Source organism: Biomphalaria glabrata, chromosome 3, assembly GCF_947242115.1.
Source record: "Biomphalaria glabrata chromosome 3, xgBioGlab47.1, whole genome shotgun sequence".
NCBI lineage: Eukaryota > Metazoa > Mollusca > Gastropoda > Planorbidae > Biomphalaria > Biomphalaria glabrata.
In genome coordinates, this window is record NC_074713.1 from 29,722,073 (window position 1) to 29,737,904 (window position 15,832).

The 15,832-nt window shown below is 35.0% G+C and overlaps 1 protein-coding gene across 2 annotated transcripts in view; it reads right to left on the reverse strand.

The window, feature by feature from the left end:
- LOC106074034 (uncharacterized) overlaps window positions 1-15,832 on the reverse strand; it is a 25,902-nt gene continuing 10,070 nt past the window's right edge. Inside the window, exons 1-5 of one of the 2 annotated variants that reach the window (XM_013234758.2) lie at window positions 11,445-11,734; window positions 9,323-9,477; window positions 7,744-8,205; window positions 2,982-3,120; window positions 1-934 (exon numbers count right to left, since the gene is read on the reverse strand). In XM_013234758.2, the coding sequence (XP_013090212.2) occupies window positions 868-934; window positions 2,982-3,120; window positions 7,744-8,205; window positions 9,323-9,477; window positions 11,445-11,452 (831 nt within the window). In that variant the 5' untranslated portion in view covers window positions 11,453-11,734 and the 3' untranslated portion in view covers window positions 1-867. Of the gene's footprint in view, window positions 935-2,981; window positions 3,121-7,743; window positions 8,206-9,322; window positions 9,478-11,444; window positions 11,735-15,832 lie in introns of those variants that run through there. The other variant, XM_013234760.2, reaches the window with a different exon arrangement.

Here is a 15,832-nt window from a genome sequence, read left to right on the forward strand (position 1 = left end):
AACAATTTTCTTTACTTTATTCAGTGATAGTTTTTGTATAACACAAATGAACTGTAAAATGTAACAATTATTTTGATTATTTCACCCCAAATTTACAAGAAGACATGCTATCAAAATGTGATGTATAATCTAAAGAAAGAAAGAAAATGTAAATGCTGCCAGTAACATCATTAGTTACTTTAGAGATCAAAACAAACAAAAAAGTAGAAAAAGTAATCAAAATGAATGTTAACATCAAGCACTAGCACACAAAGTTTCATCCGTATTTGTGAATACCATTCAATATCACAGACAACATGTTTTAACACTTCTTCCAACAAATAACATGATCAGTGATGACATATACATACAACTCTGAATGCAACTGAAGTGAACAGGCAATGCAATGACAGTCAATATTAGGTAACAAACAAAAATCAATAATATGCCTATGCTTACAGTAATTACATATAAAATAAACTAAAAATAGTTAACTGAGACAAACATCAGGTAAGAAAATGAGTTGGGCTGTTCAAAGTTGCTGTATAATTTTGTTTACAATTTATGTTGAAATTTAGCAAAGACTTTTAAAATAAAAGACAATTAAAATATCTTCAATTCATTAAAATATGTACAAATGTGTGGGCTACAGTTACACATTATCAGAATAGAGATCTAACATTACTAATGACAAAAACACATATAGAAATGACAAAAACACATAACTTCAATAAAAACCTAACAGAAGTGATAATAAGCAAAAAATGTACAGTGTCAGAAACATAACATAACATGTAGTAGTTCATGCAAAGAGTGAAGAAAGTTATGAAATCAGTCGGACTGTATGTGTTACACATATTGGAAAATAGTGAACATTTTCTCAGGGTTTCAATGATCTGTTAATCTGGCACCACTACAGTTTAGACAATAAGCTTTTTCCACTGACTCGTCATAGCTGGAGAAAAAAAATTTAAACAAGTAAATTATAATTCAAAACTGTGACAAACTTTTAAATCTAGTGTTGCAATGTTCCAACTGAGGTATTCTGTGTGTAGTTTATTTCCAGTTGCCTCTCCATTTCTCTGTCTGCCAGCTGGACACTCCTCAAATGATAACGCACAACAGAGACTCTGACTATGACAGCATCTCCCTTTGATTCGCTTATTTTTCCTTTGTGTATATTTAATGGCACAAAAAGAATAATTTGCCAGGGAAATATAAAACGACTAAAATACACTGAAGAAACTTCTAGACTTCTTTATTTTAATGAACTCCTTCAAAACATTAGTTCAATAATTCACAATAATAATCACTGTTATAATAAATCTACAACATAATAACACTTTCATTTACTGACCAACATATAATGATAGAACTGAATAACTGAGCTTTTTTATCTTTTAAGTTAAACTTTACTTTAATTGACTTCAAAGATGCAAAATACTCAAAGACATATAACAACTCAGGACCCCCGACTAACTCAATTTTCCCAATCGTCTTTTCTAGAATCCCAGAAACTTCTATTCTAAATATTTATGTTATATTTGTTATAAATATTTGTATTAGCTATGAACTTCTAGAAATTGACGTATGCAACTTTTTTCATGACCTCTTTCTCTAATTGGTTAATTATAATTAACATATGTTTACTCCTGTGACTTCTTTGGCCTGACCCCTGTTTCTAGTTTAGAAAGAAGTAGAATAAGGTCTCAGTATCAATTTGTGGCACACGTTTTTCTCCCACACCAAATCATGTGTCAAGCTGAAATTTTGCACAATTATTTCTTTTAACTGACAAAAGAAGAATCAATGAAAAAATTTAACCAATTAGTTAATTAATTATTTGTAATTAATTATTATGTTTGGTATCGAACAAGGTAAGGAAATTGTACTTGACTGATGTGGTGGTATAAGTTGATTTAATCACCTTTATATTTTGTAGAGAGAAATAGGCCACCGCTTTAAAGTTTGAAACTAACAATAGATAACTATAAAACTAAAACATGAAATTTTCATAAGAGTTTCACTGGCACAGTGGTTAGTGTGTTGGCTAGAGAAGGCTTGAGGTCCTGAGTTCGAATTCAGGTTGTTGGACTTTTTAAAAAAATTTTTTTTTTAAATATATTTATTTAAAAAGTGATCACGTAACATTCACCCAGATACTCCCTTCCTGCTCCTCCCACACCTTTCCCAACTGGTCCAGACAAGTGATAGGATTGTGGCGTATTGAGAAAGCCAAAAGCATGAAATTGCGCTAAACAAAGCAATTGATAAAATATTTCTAATTGCACAGATTTATTATTGTTAGTCTAGATCTATTACAATTTTAATTACCTGACTGATCCAAACTAATTGATAAAATTACACTTAATATAAACTTTTTTTTTAAAAGTATTTTTTTTTATTTTTCTTGATATATATCTTGAATTAACAATGACAACATTATCCATGCATCATTGACCAACATGTTATCTTCTGTGTTTGCCCGCCTTAATTTTACTGATTGCTACTTTAAGCATCACCATGCTTCTTTCTAAATATATTGACAGAAATGTTCATAAAAGTGATTAGGTACTCACTCCTCAGCTCTGTTGGTGTCACAATAGGTTATACAGTAACTTCCCCCTGTATGTTGTGCAACCATTTTTTAAACAATAATGTTGTCCAATCCATGACTGGACTCTTGGTCATTTGATTGACCTACCCTCTACCTTTTTATTGTATTTTTACTTCCCCTGTTGTATCATTACCATCCTTGTAATAGCCATGCTAAAAGAGATGAGTAAATTGCATTATTTTAAATTGGTTTTATTTTCCCTCATTAAATCTTTTTTATATATTCAATACTAAACATTTGACTCACTTCAATTGTTTAATACAATCCATGTGTCTGTTTCCAGGGCTTACATTTCATACAATTGTTTACTAGAAAGTAAAACACTCACATCCTCATAAGGTCAGACTGAACAATTATTTAGACACAAGGTAAATCAATGACTTACTTCAATACTGAGCACAGATGACAAAAATGTAAATGACAACCACTACACTGCCGAATGCAAGGATAGCAGACATAGTTTTCACAAAACTGGCACTTCATAACATCTTTAGACTGTACCGGAAGTCGACAGTTATGGCAGGCTAAAATGATAACAATAGAACATGCAGGTTAAAATGATAAAAATGGATAGATTAAAACAATATGTAGAACAGTAATAGTAGCATACATTGTATATTGAAGTTTATGAGACAGAATTAGTTTATGGAACAAATGTATAAAGTATGATAACACTATATGTAACTCAACAATTTGCAAGTCTAGACAACCATTTTTTACCCTTAACTTAATGTTAATATTCACTTTATATTCACCTTGTACTGGTAGGTATTATTTTAACTTTACTAAGTTCATTTAAATAAAGCTGACATTCAAACTATTCTATATATAATTGAAAACAATTTAGAAAATATATCTTTGTTTTTGTGCTAGCTAAATTTAGAGTTAAATGCAACCAAATAAAAGTGAAATAGAGTAGTTTTTTTTTTTTTTAAATTTTTTACTTAGTTTCTCTAGCATGTTATGTTTTTGTGACTTAAGATTTTACAATGAGTGGTCATACTGTTCTTCCTCCTAATCCTCCCCTCCCCCCAAAACAACACCGAAAAAAAAAAGTGATAAAGAGATGACCAATCTGAACAACCTATAAAAATGGTAATTAAGTGGACCAGATGGTCTAAGATAAAAATAACCCACACAAGCAAAATAGGCTGGCTGCGCCAGATGATCAGGCAGGTGATGTGTTTATCTTTAATATTATATATGTTGATAGAACTCTGGTGGTGATGTAGATAGGGGTAAGCCAACACAAATTGCCCCAGGCCAGTGCTAGATAAACGGTCAATCATGACGAGTTGTGACAGTCAGCCATGACGAGTGACAACACGACAGTTAAGGATGGATCTGTGTTGTGAATAGTGCTCAGGCCAGTCACATCTGATGTAGTCATGTGATCAACCAGAATGGTCGAGTGAGGTTCAGTCGGTTTGTAGAGAGCCAGCGGTGTGGTTCTATATAGTGCATTATGACAGTTCTGTGAGAAGTACTGTCAAGGCACCTCGTGAGTACGAGACAACGTCTTGATCTTGATCTGCGATCAAGTCCGACACGAGCCCAGTGTGTGAAGTCAGTCCAGAACAGTTGAACCCAGTGCGGGATGAGACGGAGAAACCAGTGCAATAGTTGATACGGCGGTACGGTTGTTAGTGGTGAAATATTTGTACACTCAGTGTTACATGTTGCCAATTGTACAATATTGGCTGTGATTGGAAACTTAAGTGTTATGCTATTTTGGAGCTCTGAGTAGTCAAGTTTTTAAAGTTGGTGTCATGTGGAGCAGTTTGCAGAGAGCCTGGATAGTTTGAATCGTTACAATGTATATACATATATATATATATATATATATATATATAGATAGATAGATAGATAGATAGATAGATAGATAGATATAAACAAGACTTAACAGGCAATTTTATTCTCTAACTTTATGTGTTGTGATGAGATCAAGATTGACAGAAACTCCAATAAGTTCAACACGTACTTCCTACTTTATGTTGCTTTTAAAAGTTCCAGTGCAATAAATTATCAAAAACATATATATAGTTCGTCCATGACCATCGTGGTTCGATTATGACCATTCTGTCATCCAGGGGGCTGAGGGGTTTGCACTGGGGTTTTATGCCTCCTCATGTGGCTGGTGAGACCTGTGTGAGCCCGGAATGTTCAGCCGCACACTGGGCAGGTTATTCCAGCTGGAGCTAGTGTCGTTTGCCTTGCTTTTCTTCTCTGGCGTTTTTCTTCTGCCAGCGTTGTTCTCTTTTCCTCAGCAACCTGTGCGCCAGTTTTCACAGCGCGTGCCATGATGCTCTGACATATGTCTCTGTCTCCCAGGTGCCTGGGTCTATGCTGAACGCCTTCAGAGAAGCTTTGAGGGTGTCCCTGAAGCGCTTTCTTTGACCACCTTGCGAGCGCTTTCCTTCGCTTAGTTGGCCATACAAGAGTCGTTTAGGGATGCGGTGGTCTTCCTTTCTGCAGACGTGTCCTGCCCATCGCAGCTGGGACTGCATCAGGATTGTGTGGATGCTTTGCAGACACGCTCTTTGAAGGAGAGAAACTCCAATAAGTTCAACATGTACTTCCTACTTTATGTTGCTTTTAAAAGTTCCAGTGCAATAAATTATCAAAAACATATTTCAACATATAATATATATCTTTGATGAAAAACATATAGGCCTATATTTTATATATTTTTTTATTATCTTGCCTTTTGGACATTTTGGACACCACACATAATTTGACCATTTCTCTTCATTCCTCTCTGTCTTTTGCCAGAATTAGTTACTTTTAATTTTGGTCTGACCATTCTTTGATATTGATTCCGGTCATTTCTTTTGGCAGACTCTTTTTCATTCAGAAGGTACTGTTCCATACATTAAAGTTTTTGAAGGCCCTGAAGATCTTATGATATGGCCATACAATCTAAGTTTGCATTTTCAACAATGGTTAGAAGGTCATCATGAGGACTGATTGTCATTTAGATCTGGTTTGGGTTTTTCCTCATATTTGATGCAGTCTTTGTAGTTGATACCTAGAATCCTTTTGCTGCATCTTGATTCCAGCATCTTTACAATCCTCAGACAATGCCACCTGAGCTGACTTGGTCGTATCTGCTGGATGAAGGACAATTGTATCCCAAAAGTCATCCTTTATGGACAACTCGCTACCGCTCATAAAAAACTCCAATATGTGGATTTAATAAGACAGGACCTCAAAGCAGTAGACACTGATACCGACTACTGGAAAGACATAGCCCTATACTGCACTAGGTGGAGAGACATGGTAACCAAGAAAGCTGTGAAAAGCCAAAAAGAATCTGCCCTTGAAGAAAAGCATGCCAAATGAAAAATAGCTGACTCCTCTACCACCAAAGTGAATGCCACCTTAACCAGTAATACATGTGGGTAGGAATGTCTCTCAAGAATAGGGCTCCACAGTCACATGAAAAAATGTTTCAGGAGATGAACCATAGTTCATCTATGGCTAGGCCTTTGTCTTTTCAGATTGTATTGAGCTTTGCAAGTGCTGCTGTGGACTGTAAAATTCTGGCCAGTAATTCAGGCCTAGTTCCTTCGTCTGAGATAATAAATTTAAGGTATTTATAACTTTCGATAATTGTCTGATGCTATTATCAGTGTTGAAGCCTAGTTCACTGTTGGTCATAATGTGCTGTTTTTTTTCCGTCCTTGACTTGCATGCTGCACATTTTTCGTGACATCATCAAGTCCACTAGATCTTTCTTTGTTTTTGCCAGACCATCTAAGTCACCTGCAAAACACAAGTTAGTAGTTTTTCTCTGGTTAACGCTAACCTTTTATAATCTTCAAGAGCAACTCTATCCTTCTTTCAAGGAATAAACTAAACAATGTTGGCAAAGTAGTTAGCCTTGACTTACTCCAACTGTGGTTTTCAACCAATCTCCATTATTATTGTTGAAGTACACTTCCTTACTGGGTTATTTTAATTATGTTTTCGCCCAGTGTGCTCCATGCCAAACTTTATCGAACACTATCTTAAAATCAACAAAGAGATTCTGATACTGTTAGACATATCTCTCACAAAGTATCCTGAAGATTTGTTCTGTTGTGATGTGATCTTATCTAAAACCCACTTGCTCCTTTGATAAAATTTGGTCTGCTTGAGGTATAGGCAAAGTTTGGTATAATTTTTACCAGTACTCTGCTAGGGTGGCTTAAGAGGCTGATAGTTTGATCATTTTGGCAGCGTTGCAAATAAACTTTCTTTGGCAGGGTCATTTCATTGCTGTTTTTACTTCAGACCGAAGAATTGAAGAATCGGGAAGTCATCAGTGTTGGTTACAGCAGGGACATTTTATAACTACATTTTCTGATGTTTCAAAATAGTACAGTTCTGAACAGTATTCAGTCCACCTTATTAGAATGTTTTATTCTTTGGTCAGACATTAGTTTTTGTTTATTCCTATCTTGTGGTGGGTGATTATTACTTCTTTTGAGCTTGTAATGTCTTCAATCAGCTGGTATGCATTTTAGTTTTATTTTAGCCCTCCATTGTCAATTACATGAAGTCGCTCATTTATCTTCTGTTTTTTTTTTTAATTTTATTATTTCTTTTTTTTTTCAGATAGAGTGACGCTTTATATTTCATCTTTAGCTCTCTACGTAAGTCACATATTCGGAGCATGACCATGTTACCCAATATTTTTTGGGTGGGCAGAACTTCCCTAGTATCTATAGAGCTGTGCCAGTCACAGCTGAATTAAAGTAATCAATTTGTGTATTTGATTGCAGGAGTCTATGATGTTGAGGGATGCAAAGCATCCTCCTATTGACGGTTCATATATGGCAGCTATTTAAGAGTTTTTCAACAAACTGATATAATTAAAGAAAATAAATGTAAAATATTTTGTACACATTTGTACGGGTATGTTAAAATAATTTAGTTAAAATCTTATAAAAAATATGGGCATCAAATGCTAAGTAGCAATTTAATCAAATATTATTCCTAATGAACCATTTACATTAAATGTACACTATCATCAGTCTTTAGTGATAGAACCACCTAAAGGGATTAAACTCAAGTCCTACAAACCTCATATTATTTCTCTTAAATGATAAACCATGTATTTTTCTTTTTTTATTATTTATATACTTTAGGGAAATAATCCTCACCTCTTACTCCCAAAAATGATTTTTCAATAGAAAGCATTTTACTCTGAGCTGATTTCATTAGCACAAAGGGATTACACATCTGTTTAGTTAGGGGTGATGAGCCAGCAGTACAAAAAGCCTTCTCATTTGTTTGTGGCAAAATGCAGAAAGTGTCTTTAGAAATCTCAGGTTTGAAGGAAGGACTTTGGCATTCATCAGAATTAGTTATTTGAGAGTTAGAACCAAACCGTGAAGATGATATAACTGTCAATGGTGAGCTCCTGCACTCAGTGTCCATTTCCTCATTTTCACCATTGACTAGTTCACATTTAGAATTTAAATGAAGCTGTTTCAGTGATGAATTGTCAGCTTTACAATGGAGAATTTCATTGTCCATGATCTCAATGTCACTACAAACAGCAGGAGCAGACGTCATGTCATGCAACTGCCTCATGCCAGTGAATAATAAGGCTTGGGTTCTTTCTGTTAAGGCAATAGATAAAATATACAGCATTTATGCTCAGAGCTGAAACCACTTCTATTTCAATTCTGCTCTAAATAATAATTTATATCAACAAACTATTTGCTCTAATATAATTTCTGTCTATTATTACAAATCATGTAATTTTATTTTTTTTAATAAAAGAACTAATCAGCTCATTATTTTTTTAAATTTTAAAACATATAAAAAAGGATTTTAAAAATACATTTATAGACTGTATATCTGTTGCTTTTCAATTTATGACACACTATACACATATTATGTATAATCCAAAATTCTGACTCTATCATTCGATACTTCTCCCACTTAGATGTTCTTGAAAACCTGTTTTTTAAGGAGGATTTTGAGTTTTGTTTTGGTTTGATTAAATAAGCACTTTTCACATTTTCTGAATAATGAAACTGCCAATGGTCAACTTTGCCCAATTAAATTTAGCTCTGCAACAAAATGTTTTAATCACATTATTATTCTTTTAATTTTATTGAGGTTGAGAAAATTTTCCAAAACAAGAATTAGCTATATGAAGCATAGCTGTATGAGGACTAAATTACTATGATATCTATTATCATTAAGCATCATGAGTTTATCTAGAGATGAGGAGCCAAAATATTGTTTGGGGGGGGGGGGGTGTGCATTTGTGTTTTGATATAAGGTTGGGAGGTACCAAGGAGAAGGCACAGTCAAGGTATTTTAACTTTATGGGCTACTAATAAGAAACAATAATATGTGTATAAAGGCTCAAAGCCAAATAATGTTTGGCTTTAGAGTCCAAATCTAGAACTGACAAACAAAAGAAATCTGATGGCTGTGAGGGGAGAAAAATATGTTCGCTTCCTCAAGGGCTATAACTGGCTGGAAAAAGAACTTTGTGTGAATCTGCCAGACATGTCAAAGACAATGCAAATGTATTTCTTTCTTTATAGCTACAACTGATGGGCCAAAGAAATGTGTGTAGCTGTCTAAATTGTGATGGTGATCCTCTCAGACTTGTTTCATGGTAAAGACAAGTTATTTTTTGGACATCCACAAAAAAATTGATTGTTACATTTAACCTGGAGTCTTGTTTTAAAAGTTGTGTTCATTTTAATCCAGACATACCATACACAGACTTCATTCGTATTTGCTGATTTATTCCTCTGTCAACTTCTTTTTCCCTTACATAGGTCTTTAGCTGTAAGCAAGTATGGTCTCCAAAAGGGTTAGTTCTCTTCGGCATTCTTAAACTAAATTCCCTGTCTATTTCAATTAGATATCTGTAACAAAAGAGACAGAGTTAGATTACCAAATGGGTTCATACACTAATCCCATAATTTCGTAGTTTTTCCAAATTTTTTCCCCAAAGTCAAAGCCAAACCCATAGTTCTAAACTGAAAGTATTTAGCTTTAGAAGTACTGACCATTCATACGTAATGAAAGTTGTTTTTTTTAAAGCATCATTTACATGAAATATTAAATTGCAATTCTAATTTATAAAACCATAAATTATTCTTTGAACAATAAAAATAAATGTAAAAAATTCTAGAAATTTTATCCATTGCAAGTCTTTCTATTACAATAGCAACAACCAAGGTTAATTTTTAAATATATATACTTTGAAATATAAATTAAAGAAGTAAAATGTACTGAGATACTTCTATTTTCTTTAGCTACTATGTCATTTATTTTCATCCTTTCGCCAGCAAAAAAACAACAACAATATAATGTATTTTTCTATCTATGGCCTCCACCAGTTGCGAAGCGACTATGAATCATCTCATGGAAATGGGATGAATGCCTGGGCATTAGCTATGGTCAGAACGATGTCACCCACACATCAGTTTACCCCTCTCCTCACAGCTGATGTATCCAAAGGAATGGCAGTGCCGATACAGTTTGGGGTCAGTGGCGCCGCAGGTTCTGCCAGGGTGTACCACTGGGTGTTGCGAAATTCCTTAGGGTCGCCAGCTCCTGATTTTTACTCAGGGTTGACTCCTGAAGCCTTTCCCATGATTTGGTATAGTTGCAAGGCAGTAGAGGTTTAAATTAAGAGTTTTCCTTCTCCTAGGTGGGTAGCCAGCCATAGCTAATGAGCCCCTTCTCCCTGAAGCTTACTATTTTTAAGCTCCAGTTACTCGCCTTTACCCCTTCTCCTGTTAGTGAGAACAGTTCCGCTGGACTCAATACCTGAGTCACACGTCAAGGCCAGAAGTTGGATTGGTTGTCAGAGGCTATTTGAGACACATGCCATTAGGAAGCATTTTATAGAGGTAGTGGAGTGCTTACATCCATTACCACTTCCGGCAATGACAACCTTTTTCTATATCGGTACATTTAATGTCACAAAACTATCTTTACATTTCCCAATAACCTTCAATGCTATTATTTAATTTACATAACTATAAGAGGGAAAGTCTAGAGCACTATGTGAGTAAAATTAATTTGTAGATTTACCATTAAATTATTTCTTGAAAAATCACAAACAAAAACCAGCCATTCCTACAATCCCTCTTCATGAGAACAAAAAGGAACTTATGCAAAAACAAAAACTGAAAATGGCTCTTACAAATATTTGACAGCTTTGGGAAAAGAATTACTAGGTAATTGGCCACACAAAGAAAACTCTGTTGTTTTTGTTTTTTTTTTTAAATTATCTTGTAAACATTATTTTGATCTGGAGGGGAGGCCTATGTATTCATTAAAGAGTCAAACAAGACAAGTAAATAGACAATCAAGAACATTTTGTGCAAAATCTTCTGGATCTGGATCTATAGGCATATCACCAAACTAGAATCTTCTATACCATACATCTAGATCCAGTATTCTAGTCTATATTACTTTCTTTTAATGTCTTTGTATGTTTTGTCAATTGTTGGTAAATAAAATAGAAGTGTGACACTAAGTGCTGAAACAATAAATTCTATTATCAATGACTTTGTTTTGGCATCAAATAAGGGAACAAAATTGTGCTTGACAGATGTGGGGTATGAGCTAAATTAGTCTCCTTAATACTTTGTGTAGAGAATTAGGTCATCGCTTAAAAGTTTTATATTAACAATAGATAGCTATGAAACTGTCAATTACACTAAACAAAAACAATTGGTATAATTGATTTATTATTGATTATTGTTATTCTAGATCTATTACAAATTTAATTACATGACTGATCTAAATCTAAAGTAGTTGATACAATTGTTACACTAAATATAAGCTTTGTTGTTGTTTTTTGAAGTATTGTTATAACCTTGCCATGCACACTGCATGCAGAAAGTTCACACTATTAGAGACTAGACTGAGAAGGATGTTGACATTAGAAGGAAGAGAACAAGTTCTGCCCTAGTCTAGAGCTCATGAAGATGCTGTGTTCAAGGCAGACGTTGTTTTATGTATCTGTGATGTCCTCATATAAATAAACATGTACATTGTGTCCATTTGTATACAAAATGCACAAGATGTGTACTAGTATGCATCTCTGCAGATAAGCATTCAGAAATAAAATATATAAGCTCCTCATTAACATAATGAAAATGTCGTACATAGCCAAGTAACAATGAAGAATTATAAATCAAATCATTTGTAAAGCAAATTGTGTAATTTTTAGTTTCCTAATAAGTTGTTGTTTTACATTACTGAGATTACTGGCCATTTCATTAATCCATCTTTGAATCAAATTTCTCAAACATTGATATACTGTAGTAAATCTAAAGGCAAGCAAAGTTCTAAAGTAAATAAATGTGTTTATTCACAGGACAAACACATAACATAACAAGGGTGTCATGTGGCTAGCACAATGACTAACCACCTTTACTTTTCCCCAACCAATGTCAGGTACCCATTAGAGCTGGGTGGACTCAGAGGCGCCCAAAGATCCCGAAATTAAAAATCCCAGTCTTCACCAGGATTCGAACCCGGGACCCTGGTTCAGAAGCAAAGTCACCGGATGTATTTTTATATATTAAATTTATTTTGTATGTTTATTTTTTTCACCCTTTGTTTAAATTCTTCAGAAAAGTGTCTACCTTCTTTTTTTGAAAAAAATATATTATATATGACTATATGTATAACGAAAACCATATACTACAGTTAAGTTTACATTCTCATAAAAGAAGAAGATCTTGATCTATTACATGTATATTTTCTCGCCTGAACACTAAACATACAACAAACACTCTCAGTCTCATGTGGTTGTCTTGTCATGACCAACTACTATCTATATAGTATGTAGATAATTGTAGATCTATATTAGACTCTATTAGACTAGTTGTAACTAGTCTACAACTCTTTGCAGAATTAAAATATTTATGTCAAATTATTTCAAAACCATCTTTATGAGTATCCATTTAATATTCTAGATATTCTAAATCTAGATTATTCTAGATATAGATCTAAATAGTCTTCTAAGTCTAAGTTAAATACTACACTGTCTACACATTACACAGTGTGAGTGTGACTACAAGACACGGTCACTTACATTACTTACAATAAACTTATAGATCTATATACGGTCACTTACAATAAACTTATAGATCTATATAGTATATAAGTAGGCCTACACTACTAAAACACACTACACTCACACTGGTTATGCACTTGTGACTGATGACATAAATGATAAGAATTTACTTTGACTAAAGACTTATGGATTCAGTGAGATTCAGAATCTAAATTATATTTATTATAAATTATATTATAATTATATAGTAGATCTAGATTAGTTTATTTAATTCGGACATTACAGGAATTCGGACATTCGCTGTTTTTGTGGTCATTAAATAATTATTTTAATATTTTAACTAGCGCGTGTATAATGTGCTTGTCCATTTTCCAATGATTCTGACCCAATTTCCTTCCACTTAGCTGTCTTTTTATGTAAGAAAAACGAATTTCAAATTTGTAAGTCAGGTTGTTGTTTTTTCATGTTACCAGGATGACTTTACCTCTTCCTAGGGTTAAGACTATTATATTTTTTGATTGGCTAAGTCTATACTAATGAGCCCGGCAATATTTATTCTGTTTTTGGAGCAGATTTATTTGGTTTATAAGCCAAGTTGTTTGATTCCATACAAAAACAAAATTAATAGGGTGTCCGAATTAAATTACGATTTTCTTACCAAAATTTATTTCAGACAGCCAGTTTTGGACATCAATGTTAATGATCTTTTTATATTATATTTGTTAGTTTGTTGTTACAAAATTGCTCCCCTTTCACAAGTGCTATGAAGAGCAGGGTTCCAGGACATCTGCTCTGTTATCAGCAGCAGATGCCTTGGCTGGCTTGGCCTCGTTCGCAGAATGCCAGTAGGTCGACTTCCACAAGACATCTTGTATGGCAATCTAATTGAAGGCAGGAGAGCCGCTGGTCGCCCACTTTTATGGTATACAGATGTATGCAAACGCAACATCAAGCTATTTAAAATCAACACAAGCAGCTGGGAAAAAGTAGCACTGGATAGATCCACATGGAGAGAGAGAGCATAAGAGAAGGGTATCGGATTGCAGTAGATGCCATACACAACAGAAGCAGAAAGAAGGCTGAAAATGCAACTGCGCCTGGTGATTTCATATGCCCAATCTGCAACCGCAGCTGTGTATCAAGGATTGGCCTCTTAAGCCACATAAGAAGTTACAAAGGGAAAAGATTGTCTCTCGAGACGTAAAATGCCACAGAGATTTTGTTGTTGTTTTTTTTATAGAAATAAATGGGCAAATGTTTGGAGTGAGCTTGATACATTGAATGAAGTTAAATGCTTAGATCTAGGCCTACTAGATAGATCTAGATCTAGATTTATATAGAGAGAATATAGAGGATTCAGTTAGGCAAGAATGGCTATCCTAACATGTACTATACTATGTGACGATACGAAACTTGCATGCACAAGTTCATTTGAGTTTTTCCCAGCAAACCGTGAGAAACTTTATTTTTAACTTAAAACAATTATTTTCCTGTCCACCCACAGCTAATTTCTTGAAGGATTTATCCCCCCTCGCACGTTTCTCACGGGACGAATCTCCACGTAAAACATTAACTAGCCTCTCGAGGGCTAACTTTTAATTATTGACCGCTGGACAGATGACCAGCACACAATGAAGTCGCTGCACCAGCGCTACACGCCGCGGCCTAATAACTTTTCACACCTACACCCCCCCCCCCCCCCCCCGCAGGATACACATCGCTCTAAGAATAGCATTGCTCTCGGGCTGGACAGATACATATTCGCTTAAGACTTTACTCTCACGGTAGGCAACGAATATTGACCATAAATCTGACCTGACGCCTGACATCTCCGGTACATCGATACATGTGAGAAAATCAGCTAGCTTTCTTCCCCACCCGTTAAACGAAAAGTCCCATCTAAATATAGAGAGAGACCAAAGCATTCCAAATTAGGCCCGCTAGGATTCATACAGTCTCCTCTGTTAGGAAGTTTAGTTGTGAGGTTTCATTAAGGACAACGGCCTGGTTGCTACCCCTGATTGCTACACCTGGTTGCTACACCCGACTGCTATAACTAGCAGATCTCCATAGAAAGCTGAAACCGGAGCAGACCACACCAGATACCCCCCCCCCATTACATACCTGTAAGAAAGAAGGCATTGCCTACTGTCCTTGGCCTTAACATATTGCCCAGTGTCCACAGTGCCCTATACTGCCCAGTATCATCTGCCCAGTACCCTGCCCATACTGTCCACTGCCCAATAGTTATTGCCTAATGCCGACAGATTAGAGCTACTTTCGCAGCAGAAGATAAACTGGTGTTGAGTTAGCACGGCTCTCTACGAGCTAGAGATCACAGCTGAGAGATCGTCCAACTTAGTCTACAGCACTAACCCTCTCTACTGCTAAACAGGCAGTGGCGTCACCCTAGAGCCAGCTTGCCTACAGCATAGAGAATATCCCGAGCCAACGTCCTAAGACAGAGCCGGATGACTCATCCTTCTGAGTGCCAGTCCTACGACCGCCAGAAGACGACCCAAGGGCTAGCAGCTAAGAAAAATAAGTAGCAGACATAGGAACATTCTTCTCTTCCAATCACTCACCAATTAGCAATCCATGATGAGCAATTATGTTAGATATTAGCACCTTCATTTCCTTTCTTAATTATAATTTTATTTGATCACTTTCCTTTGTAAACTTTCATTCATTAAATTATTTTTATTTATGAACTTATAATATTGGTCTGTTCTTACTGTTAGTTGCGGTGTGCCTGTACAAAATCTTATATGTGAGCGGGATAAAATTAATAAAATTTCCCCTAGACTCAAATAAACGCGCCAAATATTAACTAATTAACATCTCGTCACATATTAATGGGGGCTCGTCCGGGATCTGTAAATAGGATCCTTTATCAGATAGGCACAGGCATACAGCAGTAGAACTTTCCTATATCTAATATACTTTCCTTATCTTAAAGTAACGGATTGCAAACGGAGTGAAGAGTGTTACTAGAGTCTTTATTTTATATCTATCTTACTTTAGATGTTATCACATATTAACTTAGTATAATATTATTATTTGTGGTTATTTTAAGTAGCATTACTGTGCTTAATATTATATTATCATTACGGGCAACGTGGTTGTTTCATACGGGCTTCATATAACGCTCTTACTTCAATAATATCCCCCCTTTTAGT